The following is a 14,030-nucleotide window of genomic DNA, read 5'->3' as shown; positions in this document are numbered from 1 at the left end:
GAGGCCTTTCTCCTTTTCCAATACAGGTCTTCCAGTACCATAAATTCCTCTATAAGTACAGCTTTTGCTAAGGCCCCACAGAAACGGACCCTTTCTTTCCTGTCAGTCATGCAGAGCCTTTCTGGTGTCGTCATTTTTTGTCTGTCAAAATAAGAACTGTAAAGGCAGTGTCTGCAGCCATAAAGGAGAAAGTTTAAACTCACAAGTCCATTTCATACGCATTTTCCAGGCTCATACCAAGTGGGGAAGGAAGAGGTCACTTATTTGGATTTGGGAAAATATCTTTGACAAAGCCCTCTTATCGATGGCTTACTACAAGTAATACTTTGCTTTTCTCACTGAAAAGACCTATCCAGTTAATGCTCTGTAGTTAATAATGGAGGGGACCTATTACCAACGTAAGGGGAACTAGTTTCATCGAGAATTGTTTAAGCAGTGTCTCTTTTTGCCTCAAAGGCTCCCATTTGTGCAGCTGTGAATAAAGGCTAAGGTGGTACGCCAGATTGCCCAGACTATTTAAATTTGTTTCTGAAGAAAAAGTATATTACATTCAATCATACCTTTAAATTTCAGCTGTTCTGCAGAAACCTGCCTTAACTCAATTTTGGAATAGTCTTTTAGGGCCAGTATAAACCAACATCAGGGATCCACAGAAATAATAGTTAACCGTCATTAGACATTTTGCCATGTGTCAGGACCTACGTTAAATATGCGTGGGTTGTCTTAATGATGGTGTAAAACCTTATGAGGTCTAAGCATTTTTATTCCCATTTTACAGATGAGGAAACAGATTTGGAAAGTAACCTGTCTAAGTCCCACAGCTCAGTAGTAGAGTCGGAGCTGCAGCCCAGCCTCTACTGGCATTAGGCAAGTTGTACACCTGTCTCCTATATCTGTGTTTGAAAAGGCAGCTTGTAGTGGCCATGAAATGATAGGGTTCTGAACTGCTTGAGTCAGAATATGACTTGATGAGTTAACCAAACCAAGGTAAGTGAATAATATAGCAGTTGAGGATATAAATTCCTTCAGACATTTTGCTTCTCTAAAATCTGAACTTTCCTTAAGAAAGAAGGGGAAAATATGGGGCGCCTGGGTGGCTCAGTCGGTTAAGCATCCAACTTGGGCTCAGGTCATGATCTCACGGTTTGTGGGTTCAAGCCCCGCGTCGGGCTCTGTGCCGACAGCTCGGAGCCTGGAGCCTGCTTCGGATTCTGTGTCTCCCTCTCTGCCCCTCCCCCACTCTCACTTTGTCTCACTCTCTCAAAAATAAATAAATGTAAAAATTTTTTTAAAAAGGAAAGAAGGGGAAAATGCTGCATTGGGGGCAACATGGTGGTATAGAAAGAGAATGAGTTTAGATCTCACTTGTTACTAAGCCCCATTAAAAAGTTAGTTAACCTCTTTTCGCTTCAGACTTTTCATTTATCAAGTGGAGATTTTCTCCTTTTAGGATAAAGATTAGAGATTATGTGTATAGCACAGTGCCAAACCTGTATCAGCTGATCAGTAAAGAGCCTGGTTGCCTTTGTTATTGTTAGAATCTGTTAATTCTCAGTGAATGAAAACTTTTCTTTTTTTGAGGCCTTAGTAAGTTCATTTTCTGACACAAGCCGCTCCCCATCCATCACCAAGATTCAATCCTGTTCTTCTGATAAGTGTTTGTATCAAACACTGAGTTCCTTTCCTTTATAGCAATTCTGTTTTGACATTCTGTTTAGTCCTGTGATGAGCCAGTTAAGGTCTGCCTCGCCACACTAGATAGTGAGCTCTGTGCAATCAGAAGCTCTGATCTTGTTCACCTTTGTCTTCTGTGCACAGTGCTTGCCGTGTAGCAGGCCTTTAGTCAATGTTAAACGAGGGAAATGATTCTTGGTAGCAGTACTGACTACCTTGTGATGATGATGTCTGCTTCCATCAAAGGAGTGATGCTTTCCTTAAAGTAGAAGACAGGTCCTGTGATCTGGGTAAAATCTCAGTATTTGAACTTACCAGTCTTTTCTGGCCACATCTTAACATTATGCTGATTGAACCCCTTGGAAGTAGAGCGCGGTAACATATTTCATTACATTTAGCATCATTGTCTGTTTCCAGTTTGACTGATCACGATTGAATTACTGCCGTACTGCGTATGTGCTGTTGCACAGAATTTAATTTCAACTTCTTGGTTACTTATTTCACTTTGCAGGAAATGTGATTGTTTCATGGAACTCTTAGGCTTTTAAGAAAGTGAAAATACTGGGGGTATCATGTCCCATCTTCCATCTACCATCCATCTAAATACCATTTTCATTTGGCTTCTCTTATAAGGGAGAAGATGTCAACCGGACACTAGAAGGTGGAAGGAAGCCTCTTCATTATGCAGCAGATTGTGGGCAGCTTGAAATCCTGGAATTTCTGCTGCTGAAAGGAGCAGATATTAATGTATGTAAAGAACGTGGTCATTCTAGAAAAAAAATCCTGTTGTATGCCTTGGGTAATTGTTTTCTAGTCTCGTAAAATAGAAATATAGTCTGAAATTATACCAAATTTCCTGTAACCTAGAAATAGATAGTTGGCATTTTTTTTTAAATAAGCAGAACAAACAGACTTTCTTAAATGGATAAAACCATGAGTTAGGATGCTTCATTTTTAAGTTCTACAGCAACTTGAGAGTTAACACTGTCACTGTCTATAGGTGGCAAATGGCTGTCATGCAATGGAGGATAGGACTATGTAGTCCTAGAATAAATCCAGACTGGAGTTTTGGACAAAGGTCAGTAGGCAAATGGTCAGACAGGAGCGGTCACCTCCTGGCTCTTGCCTTTTACAGCTTTTCAGGGTTTTGGAAAAATGTTTAGCCATGACAGCAAGTGAGATGAACTTTACACATTTCAGGGGACACTATGTCACCCGGCCCCATTGTGGCAGCCTTGTCCCTCTCATTGGGTATTTTCTACCCCCTCTCTTCCCTTCCTGGGCCTCATTCGCATTCCTACAACGTCGTGAGGACTTGGGGCTCAGAGAGGCCAAACAATTGGCACAGTGTAAGTGGCAGAGCCAAGGTTTGAGCTGAAGTCAAAGCCCTGTGCCCTCTACTTCACTATGCTGATACTCAAGGAGACGCTGCTTATGGGCTTGGGCCCCGGCAGCTCTCTAAGAGGCTGAAAACTTGTAGCCTTGAAGGGATTTTGTGTAACAAGGCAAAGAGGTAAACGTTGATAGTTCTCTGATCAAATCTAGAAGGAAGGAAGAAATGAAAACTAAAGTCATTTTTTAATCTCTTATTTCATAGGCTCCGGATAAACATCATATTACCCCTCTTCTGTCTGCTGTCTATGAAGGTCATGTTTCCTGTGTGAAATTGCTTCTGTCAAAGGTGAGATCAATTGCTAATTGTCTTACAAGTTTTTATTTAAAATTCCAGTGAACATCCAGTGAACATCAGTTTCAACACTACTTCATATATCACCTAGTGCTCATCACAACAAGCGCACTCCTTAATCCCCATCACTTATTTCACCTTTCACCCTTCCCACCTCCCTTCTGGTAACCATCAGTTTATTCTCTGCAGTTAAGAGTCTGTGTCTTAGTTTGTATTTTTCTTTCCTCTCTTGGTCATTTCTTCTTTAAATTCTACATATGAGTGAAATCATATGGTATTTGTCTTTCTCTGACTCATTTTGCTCAGCATAATACTCTAACTCCATCCATGTTGTTGCAAATGGCAAGATTTCATTCTTTTTTATCGCTGAGTAATATTCCATTGTATGCACCCCGTCTTTATCAATCAGTAGCCACTTAAGCTGTTTCCATAATTTGGCTGTTGTAGATAATGCTACTGTAAACATCGGGGTGCATGTATCCCTTTGAATTAGTGCATTTGTATTCTTTGGGTAAAAACCTACAGTTGCTGGATCATAGGGTAGTTTCATTTTTAACTTTTTGAGGAACTTCCATACTGTTTTCCAGAGTGGCTGCCCCAGTTTGCATTCCCACCAACGGTGCAAAGGGGCTCCCCTTTCTCCACATCTTCACCAACACCTGTTTGTTTCTTGTGTTGTTGATTTTAGCCATTCTGACAGGTGTGAGGTGATATATCATTGTAGTTTTGATTTGCATTTCCCTGATGATCAGTGATGTTGGCCATCTGGATATCATCTTTGGAAGAATGTTCTTGTCTTCTGCCCATTTTTAATCAGATGATTCGTTTTTTGGTTTTTAAGCTTTGGAAGTTCTTTATATATTTTGGATACTAACCCTTTATCAGATAAGTCATTTGCAAACATCCTCCCATTCTGTAGGTTGCTTTTTAGTTTTGTCGATGGTTTCCTTCACTGTGAAGAAGGTTTTTATTTTGACGAAGTCCCAGTAGTTTATTTTTACTTTTGCCTAAGGAGACATCTGGGGAAAGAAGTTGCTATAGCCGATATCAGAGAAATTACTTACCATGTTCTCTCTTAGGATTTTTATAGTTTCAGGTCTCAAATTTAGGTCTTTCATCCATTTTGAATTTATTTTTGTGTTATGGTATAAGAAAGTGGTCAGTTCCATTCTTTTGCACTTTGCTGTCCAGTTTTCCCACCGTCATTTGTTGAAGACATATTTCTTTTTCCCGTTGGATATTCTTTCCAGCTTTGTCAAAGCTTAATTGACCATATAGTTGTAGGTTCATTTTTGGGTTTTCTGTTCTATTCCACTGATCTATGTGTCTGTTTTTGTGCCAGTACCATACTATTTTAGTTACTACAGCTTTGTACTATAATTTGAAACCCAGAATTGTGATGCCTGCAGCTTTGTTTTTTCTTTTCAAGGGTGCTTTGGCTATTCGGGGTCTTTTGTGGCTCACAAACTGTTACCAGTTCATGATGGATAAGAAGGTTGGGCTAGAATAAATCAATCCAGCCTCCTTCATCAAGAGTATCTTGCGATGAAAAAACAAGTTAGCCGAACTAAGCACTGTACTTAGTGATGTAGAAAATATTCTGGACTCCTAACCATTTGCAGACTGGTACCAGGTTTAGAGACCACACTTTAAGTAGCCCTTGTATGAAATTTGTAAGCTCCGTTTTCTGTCGTACATACTGAGTGAGGTTGTTATTAGAGGCGGTTTGCTGTAAATAGGAGCCCTCCAAGTCGTCTGGTGTCTTGATGTGCTTGAGGTCCTGGTAAATTTGGAGTTTTCTGGTGTTCACTCTTAGAGGGCGTTCAAAATCCAGCTTCAACAAACCAGTCAGTTGCAGCATTTCTAGCCATGTTACATGGAACCTGCAGGTGTTGGAAGACAAGAAATCTTTGTAAAATAAGGCACCAGGATTAATCCTAAGCTTATCGTTTCATTGGCATAGACTGGAAAATGCTCTTTATAGCATTCCACTTGGGATTTTAAAATAAGTCCTGTTGAAGGAAGAAAGATAGAAAAATGAGTAAATGTATATAAAGCATTTTGCCACAGTGCCTAACACATAAGTGTTCAGTAAATAGTAGCTTTTATTTTAACTAAGACTGAGGAGGATTTTTAGCTTCATAGAGATAGCTTCAGTAAGATTTAGAAAAAATTGGGAAAGAAGGTTAGCATGTTTGTCTCTTAACACTTTATTGATAATTTTTTTAATTTACCCATAGCTGCATGTTATACACAATTACTAAATTTCTTTAGGTGTGTGGTTGTTACTGGTTTGGTGTTGGGTTTTTATTTTGGGAGAAGAGATATATATTAATAGTAATTTTTAGATACTACACATTCTATTGATAGGAATAATGTGGTTCTCCCAAAGCCAAAACAAATGGAAATATTCTTGGTTACTGTAGAGGATCTAGAATCTGTTGTAGGATGTGCTCCCCAAAATTTCCAGTCACTATGTCTCCTCACTGTCCATCCCTCCCCCACACCCATGACAAGATTTTTTTTAAGTACCTTTGAAAACTACTGGATAATTTCATCCCTCGGAGAATATTTTTGCTTACCGTATTCAAAACTGGTTTCACAGGCTGCAACTATTGATTTACAGTTTGTTAAAGATTTGTGTAATTCCAATATTTTATTAGTTAGAACTCTTTATATTGCAAGTAACTAAACCCAGCTCAGATCGGCTGAAACAGTAGAGATCTTGTTGACTCACATCACTCTACCGTTGAGGCGCATAGCCTCACCCTGGGCTTGACCCACGTTCCCAGGATCTGATTTCTCTTTGCCTCTCAGCTCTGTTCCTCAGCATAGACTTAATTTAACGCCCTTGGCCTCGATATATCTGCTAAGCGTATAGTAAGAGAAACCGTAATATTACTATCTTGTGTATTTGAAAATTGCTAAGAGTAAATCTTACAAGTTCTCATCACAAGAAAAGACTAACTCATGTGATATTAACGAAACTTATTGTGATAATCAGTTTGTAATCTATGCATGTATCAAATCATTGTTATAACATTTGTATTAGTTTAAGGGATACATATGTCACTTGTGCCCAAAAACTTAATTCGTAAGTCACAGTAAAAGATAAAACACACTTTCTTCCTCCCCCTTTCACTCTCCCTGATATTTTTCTACCCAGCTAAGGTTTTGTTCTCTGAAAATAAAAACCTCCATGGGATCCTTTTTAGCTTAGGCTGTATCTAATGTTTATTAAATGAGAGGCTCCTAATAAGCATGCTCTTTCTTCTTAGCCGTGTCTCAAACTCTGTATTTCTTTCTGGTAAGTTTCTCTTTCCTCACAGGACAAACAAAAAAACCCAGTTATGGTCATGCCAGAGAAGTCCTGAAACCCTTGTTCTGTATTCCTTATTCCCAAAGCATGGTGCTCCAGGTCCCTGAGACATGACTGTAAGATTCCATTGTTAAAGAATCTTCTGGCTTGATGTGTATATACATTAGGCCCTAACATGGTTTCTTAGAAGGGTCTCTGTAATTATGTACTCTTCTGCTAAATTATTGGTTGTAAGTTGAGTTGTTTGACTTTTAACTAGCTTATTTATTTTTACTTGTAACTGTAATACTGTTATTTTATTTGTGTGTGAGTCTTGATTTTTGGAGCTAAGTGACATTCAGAGGTGGCTCTGTTGATGGCAGATCGATTGTACCCATGCAGAGCTATTATTTTAGATGAAAGGGTTTTTTTTACCTTTATGAAAGCAGCATAGGAAAATTTAGTTCTGCTTTTTCAAAATTACTTTTTTTATTATTGCATAACCTTCTTTAATGGATACCCTATAGTTTTGTTAGCCCGATTTTTTTTTTTGGAAATTGATTGTGCTTTCAGAAATCCTTAGTTGCTAAAATAAGGCTATTTCAGTGCATTTTTTTTTGTTACGATCATTGCTTGTATTATGAAATCTGGTTCTGCCTTTTATCAAAAGTTAGAATCCTTATGGATTATTACGAATTTGTGTTAAAAGTACTTAGTTTGAGAAGTTTATCAAATTGACGTTTTTAATGTATTATCCAGCTGGTATATCATTAGTATAGGAAAAAAAAACAAAATAAAGTTAAAAACTCAGTGTGATCACAACTAATAGGGAAAAAAGAGAAAACCACTAAAACAAAAGAAAGGAGGGTTGCTAGAATGATATCAAATCAGTAAGTGATAGTATATCACATAGTTGGGACAAGTTTTCGTGTTTGGTTCTCCTTTAGTGCAGTGGAAGATGAAGTCTATGACACAAGTGGGAATTTAAAACATTTAATCCTTGATTGTCCATATAGTAAAAGAAAAAACTTTTACAGGGATAGTTATGAAAACTGTAACACGTATATTTCTGTACGTAAAAGTTATTTGGCCTGATTTTTGAGCTAGAAATTTAAAAAAAAAGAAGAAGATCAATACATGTGGGACTTCCACTTCGAGATGGAGGCCTGAGCACATGCCATGGTATGAGGTTCATTAGAGAAGACATCGTAATGAATCCTTCAGACACAGAAAGCAGAGGGGATGGCACTGAGGAAAATAACATGCCCCGACACGAGCAAGAGAGTGTCATTGCAAAAGTAGGAACTGATCCAGGGTGGCTCCAAGCCTTGAAGTGGTTAGTACCCTGAGCAAGAAACAAGTGAAGACTGGATACACCATAAACCCAAAGAGAAAAACCGAGAGGCAAGAAGGATCGTAAGAAATTAGTATATGAAAAAATCTAAGTGAATATTAAAATAAAAAACAAACGCTAAAGTTAAAAAAAATAAGCTAGGAAAACAAAATGAGGTAGGGGCGCCTGGGTGGCTCAGTCAGTCAAGCATCCCACTTCGGCTCAGGTCATGATCTCATGGTTCATAGGTTTGAGCTCCGCGTCGGCCTCTGTGCTGACAGCTCAGCCTGGAGCCTGCTTTGGATTCTGTGTCTCCGTCTCTCTTTGCCCTTCCCCTACTCTCTTTCTCTCTCTCTCTCTCTCAAAAATAAATAAATATTTTTAAAATTTTTTTTAAAAAGCTAAAACTACATAATTGCTGAATGGTAAGATGGTGATCAAAGTTCCTGGTACTTCCACAACATCCAGAGCACATGAAAAATACTATGCAAAACTGGTGAGGAGAGACAAGGGAAAAGAGACAGAACAGGTCAAAATGCAGGCTCGAGAAGCCTCCTGAGTAGCAGTAGCAGAGGAGGAAGAAGCCCAAGCAAGAGTGTGAAACACACATCCAGGATTGAGAAGTGGCAACCAACGAGCACAGCAGCAGTGAAAAGGCCAGACCTGATAAGACTTCTACCTGTTTTTATCAAAGCAAAACAGACTGTTTAAGTATATATCATTTTGAATTGTAATGATCTCAGTTGAATAAAGGTTTTTGGGTTTTGCCTTTAAAATCTTAAAAAGTGATACAAAAATATCCTGTGGTCCAGAGGTTGGCAGACTTTTTCTTAAAAAGTCATGTATGACTTTGAAGACCATGTGTTTTCTGGCCTAACTCTGCCACTCTAAAACTGCCATAGACAAACTAGAACAAATACTGAAATTTGTGTGGAATCACAGGAGACCCTGAATAGCCAAAGCTGGAGGCATCACAGTCTCTAATTTCAAGATACCTGCTACAAAGCTTTAATAAAACAGTATGGTGTTGGCACAAAAATACACACATTCTGTCCAGTGGACTAGAATAGAGCCCAGAAACAAACCCATGCTTAATATGGTTAACCTTTGACATTGGCCTTAGCAACATTTTCTAAGGCAAGGAAAAGAAAAGAAAAATAGACTACTGGGACTATACCAAAATAAGAAGCCTTTGCACAGTGAAAGACACTATTAACAAAATGAAAAGGCAACCTACTAAATGAGAGATTTACAAATGATACATTCAATAAGGGGTTAATATCCCAAATATATAAACCTACAGCTCAACACCAAAAAAACAAACAACAAAAAAAAAACCACTACACAAATAGTTTTCCAAAGAGCACATGTAAATGGCCAATAGACACATGAAAAGATGCTCAACATCATGAATCATTAGAGAAATATAAATCAAACCCACAGTGAAATAATACCTTAACACCAGCCAGAATGGCTAGTGTCAAAAAGACAAGGAATAACAAACGTCAAGGATGGGGGGAAAAGGTAGCCATCGTGCATTGTTGGTGGGAATGTAGATTGGTATAGCCATTGTGGAAAACAGTATAGAAGTTTCTTTAAAATTTTTTAAGTAGAACTACCATACAATACAGTAATTCCACTACTGGGTATTTATCCAAAGAAAACCAAAATACTAATACAAAAAGGTTTATGCACTCCTGTGTTTATTGCAGCAATTTGGAGTCCCTAGATTAATGGATAGAGGAGATACACACACACACACACACACACACACACACACAGTGGAATATTACTCAGCCATGAAAAAGTATGCAGTCTTGCCATTTGTTACAGCATGGATGGCTCTAGAAGGTATTATGCTAAGTGAAGTCAGTCAGAGAAAGACAAATACCATACGATTTCACTTATAAGTGAACTTTTTTGCTAAAAAGCAAAACAAAAAAGCAGAAACAGAGTCATAATCACAGAGAACAAACTGGTAGTTGCCAGAGAGGAGAGAAAGAGGAGGATGGGCAAGGTGGGCAAAAGGGAGTGGGAGGTATAGGCTTCCAGTTGTGTAATGTGTAAGTCACAGGGATGAAAGGTGCTGCACAGGAATATAGTCAGCAGCGTTGTCATAGGGTTTTATGGTGACAGATGGTAGCTGCACTTGTGCTGAGATTCCATAATGTATAGAGTTGTCCAATCACTGTTGTATACGTGAAACTAATATAACATTGTATGTCGACTGTAATTCTAAAAAGCTGTCCTAGACAGTACAGAAATGAACAAGCATGGCTGCATTCCAGTAAAACTTTACTTACAAAAACCAGCATCTGGGTCACAGTTTGCTGACCGCTGTTCTAGCTCATGAATAGTTTGGAATTTATAGTGCACGTCATGTTAAGGTTCTAGCCCTCAGTGGGAACATGACCCTTCCTAAGTGATGCAAGTTAAGAATGTAGCTGTCATTCTGGATGCTTTTTTCCAACTCTGCTAGTGCTCATTTGTTGAAAAGTTTTATCATCAACTAGTGTAACCAAACAAGAGCTTACAGGACAATGATCTGGAATTTTCACTGTTTATTCCTGATTAAAATCTCATATGCCTGAGAAATAGCATCATTTCATGAACACATTAGTTAAAAGGTTAAGCATGAAATGATACTCGTGAATTAAAATATTAGCCAGTAGACTTTCGTAAGTCCAAAGTTAATTTCTTTTTCACAGCTGTATTTTGATATACATAAAATTGGTATCTTCTAGTTTGGTTAAAGATACAATTCTCTGAGAGAAATGTTTGCCTGCAGCAAACTCTCCGTTAGACATTTCCCATAATATTGTTATGGTACATAGTATCTGACATCTATCAACATTTCTACATTAATACTTACTAAAATTCCTTATAATTTATGTAATGCCTTATAATTTATATGTTCATAATTGGATTTTAAGAAGTATCCTTGTTTCCTAATCCTAGAGAAAACCATTTCGAAATAAACCAATGTGGGAGAAAGGGAAATATTTAAATGTTTGCTTGTATACCTCATTTAAAGGTGTTAAGTTTGGGGCGCCTGGATGGCTCAGTTGGTTAAGCATCCAACTTTGGCTCGGGTCATGATCTCACGGTTCATGAGTTCAAGCCCCGCATCAGGCTCTGTGCAGACAGCTCAGAGCCTGGAGCCTGCTTCGGATTCTGTGTGTGTGTGTGTCTCTCTCTCTGCTCTCGCTCTCTCTCTCTCTCTTTCTCCCTCTCTCAAAAATAAACATTCAAGAAAGAAAAACATGTTAAGTTTGCTACAATGTAGAATGTAGACAGATAAGCTATGTCATTTACTCTGGTGTGTTCATATAGTCCTCATGTAAGTATATGCTATTACTAAAAATGACCAACTTCCTGTAAGAACAAGAATTCTTTTAAAGAGAAAAAGTTGTACCCTAGCAATGTGAGAATGAAAATCTTGTGAATTGAAAACTTAGCGAAAGTTTTATTTATTTAAAAAAAAATTTTTTTTAAGGTTTATTTATTTTTGAGACAGAGAGAGACAGAGCATGAACGGGGGAGGGTCAGAGAGAGAGGGAGACACAGAATCCGAAACAGGCTCCAGGCTCCGAGCCATCAGCCCAGAGCCCAACGCGGGGCTCGAACTCACGGACCGCAAGATCGTGACCTGAGCCGAAGTCGGCCGCTTAACCGACTGAGCCACCCAGGCGCCCCTAGCGAAAGTTTTAAAACAGTAATTACTGTTTTATTCCTAGATTACAAACCTACAGCATACTTAAATTATTATTATAAACTGTCATTTGTTATTAGTGATATTTAGCACATTAAGCTATAACTGAGAGGAGGAAATCCAAAGAAAATTTGGTTTTGTTTTCCATTATTTCTCTGCTTCACATTGTGTCAAAGAAGTTACCTCCTTAGCAAGTCTACTGTAACCATACAACAAAATAGGTAACCACTAATTGTGTGACACCAATTTTAGTGACTCATAGCTGTGTAAAGACCACTCTCGAAGTTACTTGCTTCTGTTTGAGTAGGATAAATGAGTGAGGTACAGACACAAAGGTTTGCTCAGCTACCTTTCCTTTTATTAAAAGGAAGTCAAACTACTAATGTTTTACATAAAGTATGTCTTAGAGTAAAAAATACGAAAATTTAGAACATTGATGTCTTTACTGAACATATTTGTGTTCTATTTACCAAGCAGCCAGTTAATGATAAAAACTGAATACCCCCCTCAAATGCCAGCATTGTCAAATCCTCCAAGTGTCTGTGGTACTGATTTTTGCCGCTTGAACTGAGAATTAAATGTGTAAGATACAAAGATTGGGAAGTCACCCTTCTCAGCATAAACAAATACGTACTTGCAGTTAGAACCCTTTTTTGCTCTGATTACTCACTGCCCCATCCCCAGAAAAACCTAGACAGCTTTACATATGCTCAAGCTAGGATTTTATGATTGCTCGGAACCCCCAAGTTCTGTTCCATCTAACTTAGGCAGGTTTGGTTTTGAAAGCATTTCAGGACCAGTGACCCTCACTGAACTCAGCGATGCCTTTCTGAATTACTTTAAAAAGAAACTGCATTGTCAGAATTGATCCAGCTCTGAATTTCACCACTTAAATCACGGAGAGACCAGTTGTTACACTGTTGCCCAAATCCCCTACACAAATGTACCCGTTGTAAGCTTGTTATTTTAAACCATTTAGATCTTTCAGCCTGGCGTCATTAGGAGGTAGTTCTGGTCAGTGACCTACTTACCGGGTGCCTTGGTGCCACACACACCACCCCCAAGTTGAGTTCTCAGTTCTGCCTCATAATCACTTTGTGGTTTTGAGCAAGTTCCTTCACATGTAATCCTAAGCTTGCTCTTCTGCAGCACAGAGCCAGTAGAGTAGTCCCCCGCCCGCCTCATCCAGAGTTTTGCTTTTCATGGTTTTAGTCACCCTCGTCCAGCCACAGTCCGGATTCAGGTGATCCTCCTTCTGACTGTCCTCAGAAGGTCGTTCGTAGCCGAACGCCGTGCGGCCGTGCCCGCGTCGTTCACCCCGTTCATTACATCTCCCGAGGCATCTGATCATCTCCCGTCACCACACTTAAAGGGACCACCTGCACCTCTTCCTTTCCCTTGAACACTTAGAGGCCAGTATAGGCTGACTGATTGGCCCACTTCAATACTGTTGTGTTTCAGGGGGCAGGGAGGCCGGAGGATCGGGAGAGAGGGTAACAGCCAGTCGGTGAACAGTCAGAATACACGTAAGGTCATCTGTCCATAAGTTTGCCATCTCACAGGGTCATAGTGCATGGTGTGCCAAAACAGTTACAGTGGGAACGAAGATCACTGATGCCAGATCCCCAAAACAGAAGAAATGAAAAAGTTTCACATACTGTAAGAATTACCAAAATGTGACACAGAGACAGGAAATGAGCAAACGCTGTTAGAAGAGTGGCACTCATAGACTTGCTTGACCCATGGTTCCCACGAGCCTTTACTTTGTTAAAAAACAAGAACCCTGTATCTGCAAAGCACACTGAAGCAGAACACATTAAATTGAGGTGTGCCTGTGTTTACCATGCGGACTTATGTTTGCATACACGATCCTTTCCTTTGTCCTCTCCAGATTATGAACATATGCAGAGAACCAGCCTCTTGTTCTCTTTAACGCCCCAGGATAGGAGTTGACAGTTTCTGCAAAGGACCAAAAATAAATACTTGAGGCTTTGCAGACCATACGGTGTCTGTTACAGCTACCCAGCTCTGCGGTTGTAGCACAAAAGCAGCCATAAGCAACATGTTAAAAAATAATAATAATAAGCATGACTGCGTTCTAGTAAAACTGCATCAAAATGATGTCCGGTAATTCACGGAAACTTTATGAATGTTTGTTGAATAGACTTAGGAATTGGTTATCTCTGCAAATGTTCTTTAGCTTGAAAGGGTTCAACAGATGACACACTGTATCTATAGTGGTACAGGGTTCTTCATTTCCCTGTAGCAGGAGACACAGAAATGTTGAGAATACCTCAAGTTAATAAATTGCAGAATCTGGGTCTCA

At 39.1% G+C, this 14,030-nt stretch overlaps 1 protein-coding gene across 1 annotated transcript in view; it reads left to right on the top strand.

Annotated features, from left to right (window-relative positions):
• Positions 1-14,030, top strand: part of MTPN (myotrophin) — a 59,761-nt gene that overhangs the window by 33,213 nt on the left and 12,518 nt on the right. The window contains exons 2-3 of the mRNA XM_043589640.1: positions 2,308-2,421; positions 3,272-3,355. Coding sequence (XP_043445575.1) covers positions 2,308-2,421; positions 3,272-3,355 — 198 coding nt within the window. The remainder of the gene's footprint in view (positions 1-2,307; positions 2,422-3,271; positions 3,356-14,030) is intronic.

The sequence above is a fragment of the Prionailurus bengalensis genome, chromosome A2, assembly GCF_016509475.1.
Source record: "Prionailurus bengalensis isolate Pbe53 chromosome A2, Fcat_Pben_1.1_paternal_pri, whole genome shotgun sequence".
Lineage (NCBI taxonomy): Eukaryota > Metazoa > Chordata > Mammalia > Carnivora > Felidae > Prionailurus > Prionailurus bengalensis.
This window is presented reverse-complemented; position numbering and strand designations above follow the sequence as displayed.